At 41.8% G+C, this 23,236-nt stretch overlaps 1 protein-coding gene across 3 annotated transcripts in view; it reads right to left on the bottom strand.

Annotated features, from left to right (window-relative positions):
• Positions 1-19,637, bottom strand: part of IFT52 (intraflagellar transport 52) — a 129,674-nt gene extending 110,037 nt beyond the window's left edge. The window contains exons 1-4 of one of the 3 annotated variants that reach the window (XM_029612445.1): positions 19,502-19,637; positions 10,429-10,553; positions 9,875-9,962; positions 8,162-8,291 (exon numbers count right to left, since the gene is read on the bottom strand). In XM_029612445.1, coding sequence (XP_029468305.1) covers positions 8,162-8,291; positions 9,875-9,962; positions 10,429-10,553; positions 19,502-19,519 — 361 coding nt within the window. In that variant the 5' untranslated portion in view covers positions 19,520-19,637. The other 2 variants (XM_029612444.1, XM_029612446.1) reach the window with 2 other exon arrangements.
• Positions 19,638-23,236: the final 3,599 nt, after the last annotated feature.

Genomic DNA, 23,236 nt, shown 5'->3' with positions numbered 1-23,236 from the left:
AGAAAACCTTGAGGTTTAAATTACTTCTCTCTATATTATTCAGTAACTGCACTGCCATGTGGTTCAATTCCCAGATCAGGTCTTCTGCACCCCATGTTGGCCAGGGCTAGAGATACTGTGTAGGCAGTGTTCACAGCCCCGAGATGGAGGGAGTCATGGTTATGAATAAGGGCAAAAATTGGTGGCCAGATTTGGAGGCCATGATACAGGATTCTGAAAGGAGCATTATTGCTGCAATGACCAGACTAGGAACAGTGAGTGGGAAAGTCTATTAAAACAGGGGGAAAATCCCCAGATAGCTGTGCTAGGATCCAGGACTGATTCTGATTGAGTTGGAAGGAAAAGGAGAAAGGAGGAACTATCACCACTCCCTCCCCTGCCACAAATAACCAGACTGGTTCAGTGGGGATGTCACCCTTTTAGCATCTAGAAAAGGTAATGAGAGAATGAATACTTTTATTCTGTAAAAGGAGCTGGAAACTGTCCTAGTATTCCCTAACCAAAGTATAGCAGGTTTGCTTACCGTAAACAGTGTTGTCCATAGACAGCAGGTGAATTATCCATGACACATGGGTGATGTCATCCCATGGCACCAAATGCACCCTTCTCTCTTAGCTCATAGAGTATATGCAGGCACTCCCACTCGGGCGTTGCCTTGAGAGCCCCTCAGTCAATTTTAGAGCCAAGTCTATCTAGGTAGCCAACTCTCCAAGGAGGTGAGTGGGTATTTAGTATAGCTAATTCATCCTGCTGTCTATGGAGAACACCATTACAGTAATCAAACCTGCATTCTCCATTGACAAGCAAGGTTGAATTAGCCATGATACATGGGGAATCCCAAATTGAGGGTTGCAGCAGAGTATTTACTGAATAAGCAATCCGGACTCCACTATGCAGAGTGGGCTATTGAAAGAACAGGCTATGCAAAACTTGTCCAAATTTACTGTCACTTTTTGATCATTTGTGCAGACAGTATTGGGATAAGAAAGTGTTACCGACAACCAAGTTGCAACTTTGCAGGTGTCTTCTGTAGGGAGATATCCCATGTTTTACCATTTAAAGCACCTAATATGAATCGAAATAGCCAAGAAGCATACAGACAAATTAACACTGTCAAAGCTAAAGGAAAGAAAGTTTGCCCAGATGAGAATCAGTACTGAAGGATGCTTGTAAGAGCCTGTGTAAATAAAAACAAGGCAGAGGGACAATGCAGCCACTTAAGCTCATAATCAGGAGTTACAGACCAGCCAAGGGAACTCCAAAGGTCAGAAGGACCCCCCACCCTTGGATGAAGGGGGAGCACTCTGAAACAGAGACAATGCTGACTCGGGCATATGTGGCAGGACCCCCCCAAAGAAAAGGGGAGGGGGAAAGAACTGAAATGTGGCAAAGATCCTCCACCCACTTCATGCTTATGCACAAGCTTATGCATATTTATCAGCTAGAAAGTATAAGATGGGAGACAAATAAGAAAAAAACAGCAAACCCGAAGCAACCCAGCACCCCCTGCTATCGAAGAGGGAAAAGACTAGATGTGACCAGGAGACCGCAAAGAGAAGATGCCCTGCTTAGGATCGGACAGTGACATGGAGTCTGAGACAGTGAGGGGCCAAGAGCACACCAACAGTTCTGCTAGTACCAGACCCAGAAGCAAGTCTTTTTCCCAAGACCACCCAGCAGATCTGCCAGTATCAGACCACGAAGCAAGCCTTCTCCCCTCCCCACATTCTCCAGACCTCCAGCCAGCATCTGCTTCAGAAGTGACCAGAGGGATATTGCCTGAAGCTGGGTCCAGGGGTAAGTAAGTTAGACATAAGTATTAATATATTAAGCAGGCTACGGTTTATGGCATGTTTGGTACAGAACTTTCTTTAGGGAAATTGGTGCTTAGTGGACAGGATGTTAGAGACAGGGATTATCTTCTAAATGCTAAATCCTGTCAAATCTGATAATTAAAAGTCTAACTCTGAGGACATTGTCTTTTTCCTGAACTTAAGGTCATGAAGTGAAATGGGAGGGGAACTGGAAGTGTCCTGTAGCAGGCAGGTACCTGCATCCCTAAACTTACACTTCAGTAGGAACTGCTTTCAGATGAGCCACAGATAGTCATGGCTCTGACCTGATGAGCGTTGATAAAGTCTGTAATATGGAAGCCTGTTAGATCATAATGTGCAATACAGTCTGCCAGCCAACTGGACAATGTTTAGCCCAGGCAGTTAGGATCATAAGAGACTGAGTTATTTTTCTATAATAAGCCAACACTCTTTTATAGTCTAAGGAATGAAGAGCTTTTTCCTCTTCATGTACATGTGGCTTCAGAAAGAATGTGGGTAGTTTGATGGCTTGATTAATATGCAAAGCTGAGATGATCTTTGGTAGAAATTTAAGGTGGGTGTGAAACACCAGTGTATTATGGAAGAAATGAACATAAGGAGAGTAATTAACCAAAGCCTGAAGCTCACTGACTCTTCTGACTGACATGGTTGCCACAAAGAATAATACTTTCTATGTGAGAAATCTGAGAGAGGCCGAATCTAATGGTTCAAAATTTGGCTTCATGAATTGTAGTCTAACCATGTTCAGGTCCAATGAACAGATGGTTTGAGAACTGGAAGTTTGGTATGTCATAATCCTTTCATGAACTTGGATACAAAAGGATGCGAGGAGATTGGTAGGCTGCTCTGGCACCAAGATATACTTTCACTGCTGAGGTACTGAGACCCATGGTAGACAGAAAAAGCAAGTACTGGAGTAGCTTTTTTGGCTCACATGCTAAAAGAGGTTAGGGCTGTTCAGCTTGGAGAAGAGACGGCTGAGGGGGGATATGATAGAGGTCTTTAAGATCATGAGAGGTTTTGAACGAGAAGATGTGACTCGGTTATTTACACTTTCGAATAATAGAAGGACTAGGGGGCATTCCATGAAGTTAGCAAGTAACACATTTAAGACTAATCAGAAAAAATTCTTTTTCACTCAACGCACAATAAAGCTCTGGAATTTGTTGCCAGAGGATGTGGTTAGTGCAGTTAGTGTAGCTGGGTTCAAAAAAGGTTTGGATAAGTTCTTGGAGGAGAAGTCCATTATGGCTATTAATCAAGTTTACTTAGGGAATAGCCACTGATATTAATTGCATCAGTAGCATGGGATCTTCTTAGTGTTTGGGTAATTTCCAGGTTCTTGTGGCCTGGTTTTGGCCTCTGTTGGAAACAGGATGCTGGGCTTGATGGACCCTTGGTCTGACCCAGCATGGCAATTTCTTATGTTCTTAAGATCCAAGCAGTTTTGCTGACACCAGGAAAAGAACCATTTCCATTTAAAGCTGTAAGCTCATCTAGTTGAGGATTTTCTGGAGGACACTATTATGTCCTCAACTTCTTTGGAGAAAATAAAATGGGGCAATTAGTGACTGCTCAACATCCAGGCTGTCAAGTTGAGAGAAAGGGAAGGTTTAGATGATTTAGACTTCTCAGGGTCAATTTTCAACAGCTTGATTGTCAGAATGAGAATGCTCTTTCCTCAAAGAGATGCAAGAAAGTCATTAAGGCATGTCTCCTCGCTCACAGTTCTAGAAGATTAAAAGGCTAAAACTGCCTTTCTGCTAATGACCAAGTCCTGTTGAGGAAGTAGATGGTGTCCCCTCTAGAAGGATGCATGGGACTAGCCACCAATGAAGTTCTTGCTTCATTTCCTGTGAGATATTTACTGAGGAAGTGGGTTAGTGATATCACATAAACTGATACTATCATGTGGTCTAGAACAACTAGTACTTCTCTGGCTGTTTTTTGATCCAAATTCAGCAATCAATGAGCAAGGGACCCAAAAGGTGTTTGCGCGATCTGTTAGAAGAAACACTGTCTCCTGTAGAGAGTTTATCCAAGCCCCGATGAATTAGATTTTCTGAGACGGGATGAGGGTTGATTTTTTAAATTCACTAGGAATCCTAATGATTGTAGGAGTTGAACTGTCTCCTCTAGGGAGGTCAGCACTTCTTCCTGGGTAGCCATGGTTACTAGCCAGTCTTCCAGGTAAGAGAAGACCCAGATGCCTTGACAACAGAGATGAGCTGCTACTACAGCTAAGCATTTGGTAAAGACCCTCAGAGCTGTTGACAATCCAAAAGGAAGAAGCTGGTACTAGTAGTGAGAAGATTCAACTACAAAAAGTACATAAGAACATGTCATACTGGGTCAGACCAAGGTTCCATCAAGCCCAGCATCCTGTCCCCAACAGTGGCCAATCCAAGCCATAAGAACCTGACAAGTACCCAAAAACTAAGTCTATCCCATGCTACTGATGCTAGTAAAAGCAGTGGCTATTTTCTAAGTCAACTTAATTAATAGCAGGTAATGGACTTCTCCTCCAAGAACTTATCCAATCCTTTTTTAAACCCAGCTACACTAACTTCACTAACCACATCCCCTGGCAACAAATTCCAGAGTTTAATTGTGCACTGAATGAAAAAGAACTTTCTCCGATTAGTTTTAAATGTGCCACATGCTAACTTCATGGAGTGCCCCCTAGTCCTTTATTATCTGAAAGAGTAGATAGTGCCAATGCAATGGATGGACGGATATGTGAGCAAATGCATCCTTAAGATGCAGGGCACACATCCACTCCCTCACCTGGATACAGGGGTTAAGAAAATAATGGAAGTAGAATCTCTGGACATGCTGATCAGGCAGAACAGGCTCTATCGCCTGCATGTGAGAAGCGGAGCTGTGCTGAGCGAGATGGATCCAGATTGAAAACTGAACCATGAGGAAGCATGGGAAGCTGGGAGAAATGCAAGCAGTAAGCTGACTCCACAATTTTAAGAACTCTGTGATCTTGTGTCATTCCTCCAAGAAGAGGCGAATTCTCTCCCTATAAGAGTTGTTGACTGCTAGATTTAGAGATTGATCAAAAAATTGATCCAGGCTTGGGCTGGACTTGATGTGCTGTTTTTGTTGGTGACTTTCACAGTGTCCGTTTTGAGCCAGAAGTTGTTGCTGCTGCGGAAGTAGAGGCAGAACTCGGTATGCTGGAATTGCCAGAAAGGGCATCTCTGAAAGTACAACTGCTTGAGTGTAATAGGGCCACCTTGAAGTGGACTGTTGTTTTGAGCTAGTTGAGAGTGACTGGACTACCACATGTTGCTCCTTGGATATCAGTCATTATTTCTCTTAGTTTGTCTCCAAAGAGATGATCTCTCAGTCAGATGTCGTCCACTAGCTTATCGTGGACATTGTCACTCAAATGCTGGCTTTTAACCAAGCCATTCGGCGTGTTCCAATAGTGGCTGAATAGGAGCAGGCTATTGTAATAAACACCTCATAAACTGATTGAATAATATGACATATATATTCTTTCACAAGGAAGAGTGTGGGTGGGTCTGTAGAGCCACTATCCACTTGAGAAAGTTAACAGCTTCAATTTTTTTTAATACAATCATGTATTTCACCGTATAAAACTGGCGAGTAGAAATGTGTGCATTAAGCATGGAGCTCTGCAACATCTTCTTACTAAAACTGTCCTGGAACCTGGGAGCTAAGAATATTCTTGTTTCTTTGCCTTTTTTTAATGCTGACTTCACCATAGATAATTACTGAGGCAGCTACACCACTCCAAATCCTGGATTCTATACTTTAGGTCCAATTTCCTGGTTACTGGGGTACAGGAAATAGGATTCTCCCACATTCTTGAATGTAATTCCTGCATGATATCCTGAATTAGAAAAATTGCTAGCTCTACCAGGGCATTTAGAATCTGAGGCCGAAGACTTCTATATGAGGGTTCATGATCCTAGAGATGTTAACTCCAAGCACCTTATCCACAAATCAGGAGTAAGAAAGGTCATCAGGTGAAGATGAATGTTCCGGAGGCTCAGGCAGGAGGTTAGAAGGGATTCCCATCAAACCTTATTCGGATCCTAGAAGAGAGGGGACACTGATCCAGGACCCCACTGATAAAATAGGTAACTGAGGAGGGATCCTTAGTTGCTTCGGAGGGGTGTTTTCCTGGCATGTATTCTCCGACTGGCAAGTGAGTTCAGAGGGTTTAAAACTCCTCTCGATGGTTCTGATGAAGTATCTGTCTGGACAGATGTAACTGGGACTCCTTTTTGCAGGAATAAATACAATATTCTGGAAAGGAGAGGTTGAAGAGTGCCCTTCTTCTCTTTAGTTGACAGAAAGAAGAAGAAAGTCTTCACCAACACTGCTACTTGGTCTAAGGGCTAATGTGCCCTCTGGCTAGGCGATGGATGTAGAACATCCTCTTCAGAGTCCAGAATGGAGCCCTCTTGCATTTCCTCTGGACTTTGTAAAATTTGTCCTGTGAGCTTGTTAGAAATTAATGGCACTATGGCGCAAATAGCATCCAGTGCATCTAAATGGAGGCCTTGTTCCAGTAACCTTGATGGAGACATTGCCCTAAAAATTGATGGAGGTAAAAATATCACTTTCTACCCTTTACAATCTTCCTAAATACATTAAAGGTACTGGTGATTTTGTGAACAGCTGCATCAGGAGCACCACAACCCAGTGCGTCGGCAATGCAGAAGCCTGCTGTGACGAATGAGGCATCAAGGGACGGAGTATCAAAGGCTTCAAAGCTCAATGCGAGAAGTGTTCTTTGGCCATATGCGTCTCTGGCACTGGGGTTTAATGCACTGATGAATGGTATATTGGCTGCACTGACAGCACCAAGACTGTATGCTTTTTTGGCGCCAGCTGCATCACTGGCTCCAACGAGTGGTGCTTCTTTTTGCTAGGCCCCAAGCTTCACGATGCCTGTGAAGGGCTCAATGAATGACATTTTTTTGCTTGCTCGACCTGGAGGAAAAGGAGGGGCCTTTGGCCTGCATGAGGGAAAGGAAGATTCTCTCAAGGACTTCCTACTCAACTCGGCACTCAGGGAGGAAGACGAGGCTTTGATCTGGGAGGAGAACTGGCTATGACTCACCTGGAACTTACGCAGCTCCTCCATTTTCCAGGCCCTAGTCTTTTGGGAGAGCGAAGACATCCAGCCACAGTGGTAGTAATTGGTGTTACAGTTCTGTCCTAGGCATCAGGTACAGATGTCATGTCCATCAGTAATGGACATTTTCCTGCTGCATACACAGTCTTTGAAGCCACTAATGGTGGACGTCTTGGTGCCAGACATCTGATGAAGACTTTTTTTTTTTAATATTACTGAAAAGTACTGTTTGGAGGCCGCCACGGTAGCCATACAACATAGTAAATGAAAAAGTTTAAAAGAATGAAAATATCAAGCAATATCAAACAAGGAAAAAAAAAAAAAAAGAGATAGAATATATATCCGTGCTGCAGCTTGGATGAAAAAAGACTAAGGGGCTCACGAGGCAATGCCCAAGTGGGAAATCCAGCTCATGCTCAGTGCAGCAAAAGTTGTAGAGAAAAGGGTCCTTTTGGCATTGTTGGATGAAGTCGCTCACATGTCATGGGTAATTCAGTTCTAATTGTCGACAAAGAATATATATTTTTTTTTATAGTTTATAGACTACCACTGTAGCAGATTATGTTCACTCAGTCAGAAAAATGTTAAGTCCAAAGAAAGATAGTAATTTGTAAATTAGTTTAAACACAGATATAGCATCACATTTACAGCATTAAAAGAACACTCTGGTTGGATTCTGAAATCACTATATTTTCTTTGATCTTCTTATAGCTTAAAAGTAGGTCCTACATGGAACAGTTTGGGAAGCATTGTTATGTGCCAAACTAAAAATTAGTGATCATGACTTAATGATTGGGGCTGGCTCAGTGATGGCACTCTATGCTGCCATGCAGATCATCTGAGTATGATTCCCATGGTGGACAGAGGGGACTGCACCCAGGGAGAGGGAATCCCAACTACTGTGATGCAGTGATACCCACTGGTCAGCCTCAATATACACTAGTGCTGGATTCTGGTAGGAACCATGGTCTGTGCCTCTCAGGCAGAGGACTTACAGCAATAGTTGGGTTTGACAGAAGAGAACATAAAAATGGGAAAAAAATTCCAGGGGGATCCGAATAAAGATTCTTCAGCCAGCTCTTCAATAAGAGCTGGCTCCCAACAAGCTGTAAGCCCAAACAAGCAAGATATAACATGAGCCCTCTCCCAACCCCCACAGAAAAAAGAAGAAAAGAAAGAGAATGAATTAAGGATTACCCATTACCATTGTTCACCATAATCCCATATTCTTCTAACAGAAAGTTGATATTGGTGTCATATCTGGATTCTCCACCTTCTCCTAGCATCACCAGAATATCCCCACCAGTCTCAAGATACTTCTTCAGTACTTCAAACTAGATAACACAAAATCAAAGCAGGCATTGTATACAATAATACTGCTGCAGCACCAAAGGAAAGGACATATTTTGAAAATAACATCCTGAATAATATACAGACAAAACATTTACAGAATGAAATTAAAATGTTTGACCAGTCGGCCAACAGAAAGATCAAATTTGCACAATGTGGGCAGCGCGTAATGGCTGCACCCATTTAACACCCCCCCCCCTTGTAACCCTTACTTGCCCATAATAATCCACTATCACGCCACTTAAGTTCGAGAGATGCTTTTATTGTTGGTCACATAATGGCCGCAGCCCAAACATAGCACTGCAAGTTTGCACAATAATACATAAAACATTGTAGCGAACCTAATCAACAACATTCCTTAACCTAAGGCTAATATAAATATATAGGGTAAACTCCTGGTGACCAGCGCCCCATGAGCAAGCGATGAGCCAGCACTGCCGCTGGCGAATGTGGGTACTCCAGCCGTAGAAGCCGTGGCAACGTCGCAGACACCTGGCCGTCGTAACCACAGTGTCGTCATAGGATGGGGCTTCCCGCAACCTGACCGTGGAAGTCAGGGTCTTCGGTCGAACTCCTTCAGTGCCCCCTTTCACGCCCCTACCCTCTAGGCCGTTGAAGCGTCGAGGGTCGGGGTCCTAACCTGTTAGGCCGCTGGCCCGCTCATAGTCTGCCTGCTTACGTGCTCCCGGGCCGCTAGCCCTTGCTAAGATGAGAGGTATAATCCCAATAGGCCTAGCTAATGCGCTGGTCACACTGATTCAGCCGGTGCCAGGCAGTAAAAAGGGGGTTGCCGCAGCATGGCTTCCCCCTTTAAGGCCCGGCCCCGGCCAACCAAACACCGCGCCTCCCTCCGCTGATGTCACTCCCCTCCCCCGACGCCGTTGCTTCATTTCCTTCTTCCCTCCCTCCCTCTCGACTCTGCAGCCTTCCGCCCGCGCCCACTGTGCCCCGCTCCTCAAAACAGAGTCGCAGGCTCTTTATCTGGCAACATAAGCCCACTAGAAACAGAGCTAATGTGTTACATTTAACATAAACAAATGTAAAAACAGTTTAAGATCATGGGAGGAGTTTGGAAAAGAAAATCTGTTTTTTCAACATGCCTTGTGATAATTACATTTGCTTTGTATTATATGCCTTCCTCCAAATGCAGAAAATTATCTGGCAGTGGTATCTGCTACTGTGAGACTTTGTTCCTTAAGTAATCTGTGCCAGAAAGCCAGCTAGTTGGCCAAATGTCAGCAGATGGACATGGAGTAGAACGGTATGATTTACATTGGATGTAAGAATGTCGGTATATAAAAATTAAAAATAAATAAATAAATAAATAAATAAACAGAACTGGAGAACAGAAGACACAGATTTCAGTCCTGGGTTTCAGTTCACCCTCTATTAATTGGGTACAAATCAGTGTTCAAAAAATTAATATTATGAACAAGAGGCCATCATTTCATGGCCAGGTCACAAGTCCTGAAAAAGTACATGTTTATTTATATCAGAATAACCTATTTTATTATTGCATTAATTTGTATATCAGATAGAACTGGTACGTTTTCCTAAGATTTCTTACCTCTGCTGCAGTGAACTTTTCTCTGGGCCCTGCTGTGATCCATAGCCTCACCCCCACTAGTTTCTCTGCTGTGATTTCATCTTTCAAACTGGAGAGATTAAAAATAGGGAACATCTGTTCAGTTGCTGAGAAGACCATGCAAGTTAGCAATTACAAGTTCTACTCTTTACTCACTCCTATGGCAAAGCTGCCCTCTGTGCTGTTTTCAGTACAACCATATCCCTTTAATTAAAGCTAGACTTAGCAACAGTTAAATAATAACTGATATTAACTTGTTTTTAACTTTATGCTCACAAGGTATTTCCAAAGTCTTGCCCTTTTCAAAGACTCTGTGAATTCTCTCTATCTGGGAAGAGCTTGAAACTTTAGAGATATCAAAAATACTGCTAGGCAACAGCCATGGAGCAAGCATTAGAAAAATATCCTTAATTGCTTTCAAGTATAAATTACATATTATTTGCTTCCACTGTAGTTGCATCATTATCTGGGGACTGCCCAGTGGGCTGCCTCATCCATTTTTCCAGCTGTACATCATTAAAAAGAAGGGTACACACCTCTGTATCTTCCAGTTGGTACGTAACCTTTTCTGTAAAGATTTGTATCCACTGTTGGTGGTAAAAATCTCCTTCTTGGAAGCATTAAAAACAATGGTGTTGCGGAGCTCCTTCTCCATTACTCCCTTGCAGAAAAATGTTAGAAAATGCAAAACATTACTACTACCAAACATTCCTTCACATATTGTACCTGGAGATGTCAGCCATGCATCAAAGCACAACTCCATTAATGCAGCATCAAAATAACACTATAGAACATGGAGTTTCCCTTTACAAATATGGATATCAGAGGAATGTGGATACATGTACTTTGAAGCAGGTGCAAAGTACATGTGTTAAAGTTATACATGGAAACCAAAGTGAAATTCTCATGTGCATTCTCTCTCCCATGACTATGACCCCACCCACTTTTACACACACAAAAGGGGATAGTATTCAAACTGCATTTTTATGGTTACTTGCGCAAAAACCTTCGAAAGCACCCACCTTCGAAAGCTGAATAGTTTTGATCATTCCTGATTTAGAGAAAATAAAAGTACTATAACACAAAATACAGTTGTGTCTGTTGGTCTTTACCCAGTGACTGTGTTCTGTCAATAATAAAATCCTAAGTATCATAAGGTATTTAAAAAAACTATCAATCAGCTTTTGCCGGGTCTTATTCTAATCTGCACCTGTGCCTTGGAAAAGGAGCACTTTTGCAGTTGTCAACTTTTAAGTCACATTACTGTACTTACAAACGTTCTAATTAAAAGTAAAGAAAAGCTTGGAACACAGAATTATGGTTTGAAATTTACTGTTATCAAGTAAAAATATAAAAATGCTACAAAATACTTTATTTTATATAATACTGTGTATGGTGGGTAAAACATTTAAAATGTGGTTATTTTGCTTTACAATTTTCACAATCTGCTATTACCTAATAAACAAGATTACCAACTCATGAAAGAAATTTTTACTTATAGTCTACAAGAATTTTACTAATGTTTTTACAGATTCAAGTTTTATATACTGTGAAAATGTGTAAAATATCAAAAAATCACAAGTTGACTTAGCTCCGCTCTCTGGCTGATCTCTTTTGCATACCATGATCTCATTGTACAGATGTTTTCTGCACAGTGAGGTAGTTACAAATCAATGACATACCTTGCAAACAGCTGTTCTTTTAAAACACAGTAGGAAACTTTTTTTTTTTTTTACTATGCACACAGCATAGAAAAAGTAGAGAACTGTAGGAACTCAAGGCTGACCTTTTCACAGACATGAAATGTTTTTATAGACATGCTATTTTTGGTATATTAGAGCTAGTTCTCAGTGAAACACAGGATCTGGTGCAAGAGATAAAGGTGCTGGATCCACTTGGCAGATAATGTAATTAAATCTGACATAATCTTTGGCAGGCAAATACTAAGGAAAACTACAGCAGTAGAATTTAACTATAAAAAGGTAACTATGATAAAATGAGGAAATGTGTTATAAAAGGAGCAATTCATAGGGTTAAAATCTTGTAGGAGGCATGGACATTGTTTAAAATTAACATCTTGAGGCGCAGTAAAAAATGTATTCCACGCATGAAAAAAAGTAAAAGGAAAACCAAGTGAAAGAGGCAATTAAAGCCAAAAGGGCTTCATTCAAAACATGGAAAGCAGACCCAAATGAGGAAAACAGGGACAAGCATAAGCACTGGCAAGTTAGATGTAAAAAGTAATTAAGCAGGCTAAGAGAGAATTTGAAAAGAAGCTTGCCATGGAGGTATTTGTGTATATCTGAAATATACTGGTTTGTATTTATGTATGCATTTTATGTTGTTTTTATTTTATGATTATTTTATGACTGTTTATATATACTCTGCATCAAACGCTGTGTGACTGGAAGTTGCAGTATATAAGATTTTAAATAAATAAATGAAGACGTTTTTATTTTAAATACATTCAAAGCAAAAGCCAGTGTGGAAGTCAGCTGGGCTGCTAAATGACTGATAGGTAAAACGAGTACTCAGGTATGACAAGGAAATAGCAGAAAAATAACTAAATGAATTCTTTGCCTCTCCCTTTACTAAGGAGGATGTTGAGGTCACACCAATTTCGGAAACACTTTTTGATGGACTAAACAAAATCACTGTGCACTTGGAGGCTATAACAAATCAGACTGAAAGACTAAAGAATATCAAATCATCGGGACCCAACAGTATCCACCCCAGAGTTCTGAAAGACCTCAAACATGAAACTGCAGACCTATTTCTGGTGATTTGCAACCTATAATTTAAAACAACCATGGTACCAGAAGACTGGAAGATCGCTAATGTGACACCAATTTTTAAAAAGGGCTCCAGGGGTGATCCAGGAAGTTATAGACTGGTGAGCCTGATGCTGGTGTCGGTCAAAATGGTAGAAACTATTCTTACAAACAAATGCTGAACACATAGATAGACACTGTTTAATGGGTAGGAGTCAAATGTTTTTTGCAATGGGAAATCTTACCTTACCAATTTACTTGATTTTTTTTGGAAGGTGTAAATAAACATGTAGATAAGGTGAGCTGGTAAATATAGTGTATTTGGATTTTCAAAAGGCATCCAAAGTCCCTCAGGAGAAACTCCTCAGGAAAATGAGTGGTCAAGGTATGATGTTTGTACACTAATGTCGGTATATAAAAGCCATAAGTAAGTAAGTAAGTGTAATATTGTGGAATGTTAACTGGATAAAGGACAGAAAACAGAAGGTAGGATTAAATGGTCAGTTTTCAAATGAAAAAAGTAGAGTGCTGCAGGAGTCTGTACTTAGACCTGTGCTATTTATCATATTCATAAATAATCCGGAGAAAGGAATGAGTGAGATGGGCAAATTTGCACATGATACAAATATTTCAAGTTGTTAAAACAGCAGCAGATTGTGAGGAACAGCAGAAGGACCTTGTGAGACTAAGACTGGGCATCTAAATAGCAGATGCAATTTAATATGGAGATACCAGTTCCGGAGATGGTTTTCAGCGGTGATGAGTAAGACGAACTGAACGAAATCACTGTGAACCTGGAAGATGTAGTAGGCCAGATTGACAAACTAAAGAGTAGCAAATCACCTGGACCTGATGGTATGCATCCTAGGGTACTGAAGGAACTAAAAAATGAAATTTCAAATCTATTAGTTCAAATTTGTAACGTATCATTAAAATTATCCATTGTACCCGAGGACTGGAGGGTGGCCAATGTAACCCCAATATTTAAAAAAGGTTCCAGGGGCGATCCGGGTAACTATAGACCAGTGAGCCTGACTTCAGTGCCGGGAAAAATAATAGAAACTATTCTCAAGATCAAAATCGTAGAGCATATAGAAAGACATGATTTAATGGAACACAGTCAACATGGATTTACCCATGGGAAGACTTGCCTAACAAATCTGCTTCATTTTTTTGAAGGGGTTAATAAACATGTGGAAAAAGGTGAACCGGTAGATGTAGTGTATTTGGATTTTCAGAAGGCGTTCGTACAAGCCTCATGAGAGGCTTCTACGAAAACTAAAAAGTCATGGGATAGGAGGTGATGTCCTTTCGTGGATTACAAACTGGTTAAAAGACAGAAAACAGAGAGTAGGATTAAATGGACAATTTTCTCAGTGGAAAAGTGTAAACAGTGGAGTGCCTCAGGGATCTGTACTTGGACTGGTGCTTTTCAATATATATATATATATATATATATAAATGATCTGGAAAGGAAAACGACGAGTGAGGTTATCAAATTTGCGGATGATACAAAATTATTCAGAGTAGTTAAATCACAAGCAGACTGTGATACATTAAAGGAGGACCTTGCAAGACTGGAAGATTGGTCATCCAAATGGCAGATGAAATTTAATGTGGACAAGTGCAAGGTGTTGCATATAGGGAAAAATAACCCTTGCTGTAGTTACATGATGTTAGGTTCCATATTAGGAGCTACCACCTAGGAAAAAGATTTAGGCATCATAGTGGATAATACTTTAAAATCATTGGCTCAGTGTGCTGCAGCAGTCAAAAAAGCAAACAGAATGTTAGGAATTATTAGGAATGGAATGGTTAATAGAAAGGAAAATGTCATAATGCCTCTATATCGTTCCATGGTGAGACCGCACCTTGAATACTGTGTACAATTCTGGTCGCCGCATCTCAAAAAAGATATAGTTGCGATGGAGAAGGTACAGAGAAGGGCAACCAAAATGATAAAGGGGATGGCACAGCTCCCCTATGAGGAAAGGCTGAAGAGGTTAGGGCTGTTCATCTTGGAGAAGAGATGGCTGAGGGGGGATATGATAGAGGTCTTTAAGATCATGAGAGGTCTTGAACGAGTAGATGTGACTCCGTTATTTACACTTTCGAATAATAGAAGGACTAGGGGGCATTCCATGAAGTTAGCAAGTAGTACATTTAAGACTAATGGGAGAAAATTATTTTTCACTCAACGCACAATAAAGCTCTGGAATTTGTTGCCAGAGGATGTGGTTAGTGCAGTTAGTGTAGCTGGGTTCAAAAAAGGTTTGGATAAGTTCTTGGAGGAGAAGTTCATTAATGGCTATTAATCAAGTTTACTTAGGGAATAGCCACTGCTATTAATTGCATCAGTAGCATGGGATCTTCTTAGTGTTTGGGTAATTGCCAGTTTCTTGTGGCCTGGTTTGCCCTCTGTTGGAAACAGGATGCTGGGCTTGATGGACCCTTGGTCTGACCCAGCATGGTAATTTCTTATGTTCTTAAGTGCAAAGTAATCTATGTAGGGAAAATAATCCCAATTATAGGTGCACAATGTTGGGTTCCTTGTTAGGATTCATCAGTCAGGAAAAGGACCTTGAAGTTCTGTGGACAATACCTTGAAATCTTCAGCAGCAGTCAAAAAGGCAAATAGAATGTTAGGAGCTATTCAGAAAGGAATAGAGAACAAAACTGAGAATATCATAATGCTTTATATAGATCCATGGTGCAACCACACCTTTAGTATTGTGTGCAGTTCTGGTTGCCCATCTCAAAAGAGACATAGTGGACTTAGAAAGATACAGAGAGGGTGACAAAAATGATAAAGGGATTGAAAAAGCTTCTTTACGGCTAAACAGATAAGGACTCTATCTTGAAAAAGAAACAACTAAGGAAGGATTTTTTAAATCACAAGTATGGTGGAATGAGTAAAAGGGAACGATTATTTACCCTTCAAATAACACTATTAGGGGACACCCCACAAAACTACCAACCAGCAGATTTAAACCAAATTGTAGGAAGTATTTGCCACTCAGTGCACATTAAAGCATTGGAATATGTTGCCAGAGGACATGGTCATGGCAACTAACATACAGGCCGATACAGTAAGGAGCGGTAGGAAGAGCTGCGTTAGTGCCGGGCGCACCCGCGTTTGCCGCATGCACAGTCCGGCTCACCTACCGCTCGATACTGTATTTAAATAGCTTGCTAATGCAAACCGCGTCCAAGAAGCGTCCGTGAAGCGTTAGGCCCGCGCAACCCATTTTAGTGTATAGGCACTTTATACAGCGCCTATACAGTATCCTGGGTGCGCTGGTACCTGTCATTTCAAATGTCATTTCAAATGACATTTGAAATGACAGGCACCAGGAAGTGGATCCCAACTTTAATCAAAGAAAACCTAAAAACCTAAAATCCCCTCCTCCCGAAGCGACTCGACATGTAAAATATGTAAAACCTAAAAACCTAAAACCCCCTCCTCCCGAAGCGACTCGACATGTAAAATATGTGAATAAGTGTAACCAACTTACTTTTTGTTTCTTTTTCAGCCCTTTCAGCCTTCTCTGCCGTCATCCGGAGGGGGCAGCCGGCGACGAAAGCGGTTTCCAGCGGGCCCCGCCGGCAAAGACAGATGAACGCACACCCGTAGTGCACGGGCGCTCAAGCCAATGAAAGCACATGGACGGGCGTGCGTGACGTATGCCGTGACATCACGCACGCACGTTCATGTGCTTTCATTGACTTGAGTGCCTGTCAATTTGGGCGCTCTAGCCAGCGAAGCGCATGATGTCACGGCGTACGCTTCGCTGCGAGCGAAGCGTACACAGTGACGTCATGCGCACGGGCGTGCGTTCGTCCGTCTTCGCCAGCGGGGTCGCTGGAAGCCGCTTTCGCCGCCAGCTGCCCCCGCCAGCTGCCCCCTCCGGAGGACAGCAGAGAAGGCTGAAAGGGCTGAAAAAGAAAAAAAAGTAAGTTGGTTACACTTATTCACACATTTTACATGTCGAGTCACTTCGGGAGGAGGGGATTTTAGGTTTTACATATTTTACATGTCCGGTCGCTTCGGGAGGAGGGGATTTTAGGTTTTACATATTTTACATGTCCAGTCGCTTCGGGAGGAGGGGATTTTAGGTTTTTAGGTTTTCTTTTGGGGGAAAGTTTGCCGTCTACCCTTACCCCTGCCTCTAACGCAGGGGTAGGGGTAGGCGGTAAATTAGCAGGTTAAACGCTCGGCTAAACTGCAGGTTAAAGAGGCGATAGTCGGGGCGCGCGTTACTGAATGGGGGGGGGGGGGAATAGCTAATCCAATCGTTTACATCTCATATACATGCCGCAGACGGAAGGGGTTACTCGTTGATTTAGAGGCGGTAAAAATGGGTTAAAGGGGATAGTGAATCGCGGGATGGACTAACGCGGCCAAATTGTGAGTAGAAGGCGGGTTAGAAGCAGGGTAACCGCGGCCGCACTTTACTGGTTTGACCTGATAGTAGGGTTCAAAAGAGGGTTGAACAAGTTCCTCAAGGAAAAATCTATAAACGGTTATTATTAGCCAGACAGATTTGAAAAAGCCAAGACTTATCTCTGGGAGTGAGAGAAAAGAAACAGATCAACTATAAGGAGAGGCTGAAGGATTCTGAAATTTAACAGCTTTACTATGCCATTCTAAAGATACAAAAGACACTACCCTCATAAAATGATGCCCATGATGTCCCCTACTAATAGTAACTATATATGTGATAAATTCTCTTTTAATAAATAAAACCATGCTTGTAATTCAATAAAAAGAACAGAATGAAATGTTAAGACGGGTTAAGGTCAATTACCTTATCTTCCACCTACAATGTCTAAATTCTGTAATATTTTCTAGGCTCTTCACCAGATTTGCCAAAGTCAATGTTTTGGATATTTGGTGATAGATGAATTAACTAAATGAAATAAGTTCTGGAAGTATCATTAGTGCTAGAGCAAATAATGTCTGTCCCCAGAGCAACAAATATTTCTACTGCACTTCTACTGCTCCTAATTTTTACCATAAATTTCTTAAGCTTTATAATTTAAGAATTACTGGATTTTTAATGATTTTCATTCAAATTTTGAATACATTGAAGTCTGGAAAGATTCTATTGTTAACAATAGAACTTCAACTTGTGATTAATAAAAAAAAACCCACTTTGCTGATGGAATCAATATCAGAGCATGCTTGTTTGCTAGCAGCAGAAGTGTTAACCTAGTGGTTTCAGCAGTAAGCTGAGAAAGAGGGATGGCAGGGTTCAAATCCTGCTTCTCTCAGTGATGCTCTTTGTGACCTTGAGCAAGTCACATCATCCACCATTGCCTTCGACAGAAATTTAGATTATAAATATATCTTTGGGGCAGGAAAATACCTTCTATACCAGAACCATAATTTGTTTTGAGTTCAGATTTGGAAAGATAATTAAATACAAATTCTATATAAGAACATAAGAACATGCCATACTGGGTCAGACCAAGGGTCCATCAAGCCCAGCATCCTGTTTCCAACAGTGGCCAATCCAGGCCATAAGAACCTGGCAAGTACCCAAAAACTAAGTCTATTCCATGTTACTGTTGCTAGTAATAGCAGTGGCTATTTTCTAAGTCAATTTAATTAATAGCAGGTAATGGACTTCTCCTCCAAGAACTTATCCAATCCTTTTTTAAACACAGCTATACTAACTGCACTAACCACATCCTCTGGCAACAAATTCCAGAGTTTAATTGTACGTTGAGTAAAAAAGAAGAACTTTCTCCGATTAGTTTTAAATGTGCCACATGCTAACTTCATGGAGTGCCCCCTAGTCTTTCTATTATACGATATTTGGCTAGAAGTAGTACACACCCTTTGATAAAGAATATCCATAACTGACACCTGTCAGTGTGTCCATATTTATTAGCTACAGCTCTCCTTCATTTCAACCTCATCAATGGATCAGAAATAAAAAAAAATGTGCACTTTATTTTTCTTATGAACTCAGCAAAAGATGTTCATGATTCTATGGTGTTTACATGGATTTAAAGTTTTAAATTAAACAGCGCTACATTTCTGAGACATATTATAAAGACATTACAACCCAAACCCACAATAAAGAACTTCATGCACAAGTTTGGGACAATCCCATAAGTAACTTGAAAAGTATGAAAATAAAAGACAACACAAGATATGGTACCACTCCAGTCTACAAAACTGAATTTTCAGAATACAAACATTAGTATTTCGATCCTTCTGCCTCCAAATAGAGATCTGAATAAAAACCAAAAAAAGCTCTTTAGTACTCTTTTGCTTCTTCTGCACTCTCAGGGGTGGTTGACTCTGTTTTACCAAAGGCTAAGAAGGATCTGTACTTCTCAGGTACCCTTTCAACCTGTACATTTCCAAATTGCTCCTATCTCCACGAGCTCTAGCAAGTGTGCAGGCGACTCTTGTCAGAAGCTTTACTGGAGGTCTTTCAGCACTTTTGCCAAGGGACGTACTGTCATTTTCGTAGCAGGGACCGCTCACCGGCTCTGCTCCGCTTCCTTGACATTGTGAAACAAATGAGAAAGGGGCTCCAAGCATTTTGCAGGTACTTCTTTCTGAGAGATGACCTCCTTCTCAGGAAGAAGAAAGTGCAGCTGTCCAGCCCCGCCGCGCTCCTGCTCACTTCTGTGACTGAACTGCACCTCCACCGAGCTCTTCTGAGGTATGTCATGTCATGTCAGGACACGACGCCCCCACCCCCAAGCTCTATATGCGATACATTCTCTTACAATACTAGCCCCTTACGACAGCCGCTTATCAGCGGACGGTGGAGGGAAGACGGACAGAAACGCGACAGGCTGAGCGCAGGCTCTATACCTCCTTGTCGACCACCATCTTCCAGCCAGACTCTGACCACCACCGCCGCCGCCGCGTTGCACTGTGGGACGGAGAAAGAGAGCTACGGTATCCAGGAGCCGCTTACGCCTAGCAACCGCGGCGGCCTCAGAAAGGGGAAGCGGCGAACCGCCCCGCCCCCGCCTGCTGAAGACTCAACCTGACGTCACTGAGGTTGGCAGAGAGGAATTACGTAGTCGGCAGCCATGAGGGGACTGGCAGGATGGAGCTCGACTCCAGCTGGCGGACGGGGCTAGGCTGGACCTGAAGGATTAATTTTGACTGTGGAGTTTATAGCAGCGTTTAAGTTTTGCTAGACTGTAGAGCAGTTGGTTCCCAACTACTGTGATCATGGCCGAGCTTACTCTGATTTGCTAGTGAAACCCACAGTGGACATCTACTTAAAAGAGGGCTGAAAGTTAATGCATTAATCTCAAGCTGTAAGATTTATGTAACTCCACAGCCTTCTAGCCAAAATTAAGAGTAGCATCGCTTCTCCTCATGAAATATGGGTCTTGGTTTCTTTTTGGTTACGCTCGAAAAGCAGAGTCTGACCTCTGAGCTGAGGACCATCCTTTTTTAAATTTTGACAGAAAGTGAGAACCGGTATATTTGGGAAGAAGAGGGATAGCATACCTGGGAACTTTTGAGTTCTGCCCACCCTGAGATTTCTCTACATTAGCGGGTGGGAGGAGAGCAGGTATTATTTAGTCGTCATTTAAACTTAATAACTGAGTGACCCCTACCTCTCCTCTCTTACTAGACTACATGGTCTGGAGAGCAAAGGGAGCTCAGCTAGCTGCTTGAGGATACAGAGATGGAGGCACTTGTCTGGCTCTAGTGTGCTAGGTGGACCAACATAACACCACCACCCAACCCACCCTGAACTGAGAGCCCCCTTGCCTTCTCTAAATGCATAACCTTTCTACACCACCACCTTTGTAGGAATCACACTGGGGCCCTACTCCTATAGCGTTCCCTGCCCAAAATGGCCTTTGCAACAGCTGGAGAAATGCTGCATTTCAAAACACTACTATGAGAATATTCCTAATATTGACAAAGATATAACACACATACACTCATCCGTGGTGAGAAGAGTCAGGCAGTTCCCGTGGATTGGTTTTCTAATGTTTTTGGAGATAACTTTCTGTGAAAAAGTTGGGCTTTGCTGATGTGATTAGTTGAAAGGTACAGTCAGGCCCTAGGAGAAACCCACTATTCCAAAATGTTAGAAGCATAGCCCTTTCTTATAGGATATCTTCTGCTGAAAGCTGTGAGGTAGTCTAAAATTAATGCTGAAACTTCTTAACTTCTCTGTGCTATTTGTAAATATTTATTTTAAGCACATATAGCTCAGTATGTTGGCATTTTTTTCAGGTCAGTTACCTGACAACTCCAAGACTGTTTAAGCTCAAAACCTAAAGACTCCAGGGAAAGCTTATTTTCCAGGAATACAGAGTCTGTCTTGTTATGCAGTGCTGAGTCCCACTTTTAGCCCATTATATTTGCATTTAGGAACTTAAGCTCCAGTGAGTTGCCTCAAAGAGAGGCACTAGCTGGTGTCGCTATGAACAAACTAATGAAAGTTGATTTAGCTTCTACAACATTTAAACCTGGTAAAAGAACTGGATCTGTAAACATTTCTAGTATGTGTTTCTTCTTCCTAAATATTTGATTTGTATGAGGTATTGTACCAAAGACATTTCAGCTCCAGTGGCACTGGCCTAACCTAATAAATAATGCGTATGCAGTCTGCCCAGCTGAGATTTATCCTGTTGGTAGATGTGCATATAAAATTCCCAGATGCAGCCCAAATTTTCCCCCAGACCTGAAGGTCTTCCACCCAATCGCTGAAGCCATCTCATCTCTATCCCATGAATAATCACGTCCATCACAGTCACCATTGACTGCGCATGCCTTTGAGTCCTGTTAGTCATACTGGTGATGGTTTTGGGTTATAACTTCTGCCCCCCTGCTATTGTTGAGCCCTGTTGCAGTTATACAACTGCTATTTTGCTATGGTATAGTGATTATCCCACTGTACTTAATTTTGTCATCCCCCAGCCCACATACAGGCCGATACAGTACAGTGCGCTCCAATAGAGCACACTTAACCCTCTATTGGATGCACGTTTGACATGCGTTACCCCTTATTCAGTAAGGGGCCGAAAACATGCGTCCACCCCCACCTACCTAATAGGGCCATCAACATGCAGGTACATGTTGTGGGCACTATTAAGAAAACAAAATGTGTAACCAAGCCGCACATTTTGCTTTTAGAAATTAGCGCCCACCCAACAGGTAGGTGCTAATTTCTTTGGGCACCAGGAAAGTGCACAGAAAAGCAGTAAAAACTGCTTTTCTGTGCACCCTCCAACTTAATATCATGGCGATATTAAGTCAGAGGTCCCAAAAGTTACCAAAAGTGTAAAAAAAAAAAAAAAAGAATTTTTTTTTAAGTCGGCCCACGGCTCGAAAACCGGACGCTCAATTTTGCCGGTGTCCGGTTTCCAAACCCATGTCTGTCAGTGGGCTCAAGAACCGACGCCAGCAAAATTGAGCGTCTGCTGTCAAACCCACTGATAGCCACAGATCCAAAAGGAGGCGCTAGTGCCTCCTTTTGCCTGTTTTTAATCGCCAGGCCTAATTTGCATAGTGAATCACGCACATAGGAGAGTGGCCTGTGCGTTCGCCCGCTCTACCGCAGACTTTATTGTATCAGCCTGTTAGTAAGGTGTTAACAGTCCTTGCCTGTGTCAACACTGCATAGGAAGAGCTAGAACTGCAAAGATTACCTCACTATGACATAACCTACCCTTCTGAGCTGAGTCTCCGTCTTACTGCCTATAGTTTGTTTTTCTGTCCTCTATTTCACCACATAAAAGAATCCTTGCATGCTACCAGAGAGGAGTTCAGAGTCACTTCTCATTCACAGTGGAAGTGAAGTATGGGGGTCCCTAATATACTTATCCATTTCTCTCTCTGCACAAGTTAGGCTGCATCACTACACCAAAAAGAAAAAAAACAAAAAAACTTGCAGTGTGGTCTTTTTACCACTATAGATCTCAGTACTGATCCCATCCATTTAATTCTGCTACTGATTTCTCTATCAGCACCTGTGGAAGGGGATTCCAGGTATCTATGACCCTGTTTCCAACTCTATGAGCTTGGACCTTCACCTTGGGAGCTCTATTTCTATAACTTTCTTTCCAATGAAAAGTTTTACCTTTTGGGCATTTAATCTCTTTCATATCCCCAATTATCTCTTCTTGCATGCACAGATTTAGGTCTTTCAATTTCAACACATATGGCTTTTGATATAGTCCCAAATATTTCAAAAGACAACACTGACATTTTATTTAAAACACATTGCAGAATATTTTCTGCAAGAAAGAGGCTCAAAAGGTGTTAAGACAGAACAGTAAGTTATGTGAAGGAAGATTGCAGCTGAGTTGGGAATTGATTCAGGATCTAGACATGCTGATCCAAGTCTCCTTTTCAGCTACTGCATCAATGTAATTGTGCTTCTCTTGGGTAAAAAAAGGCATAGATGCAAAGAGATAAACAAAAGGAGACAGGGTCTAGTTGACTTGGACCCAGTTGTCACTATTTCAAGCTCTTTCTGCCTACAGTTAGTCGACATAAAAGGTTTTCATCTGCACAGCAAGTGTAGATAGCTGCTATTAGAGTGCTGGAAGAACGATAAAAAGTCTAAAA

Source organism: Rhinatrema bivittatum, chromosome 8 (genome assembly GCF_901001135.1).
Source record: "Rhinatrema bivittatum chromosome 8, aRhiBiv1.1, whole genome shotgun sequence".
Lineage (NCBI taxonomy): Eukaryota > Metazoa > Chordata > Amphibia > Gymnophiona > Rhinatrematidae > Rhinatrema > Rhinatrema bivittatum.
This window is presented reverse-complemented; position numbering and strand designations above follow the sequence as displayed.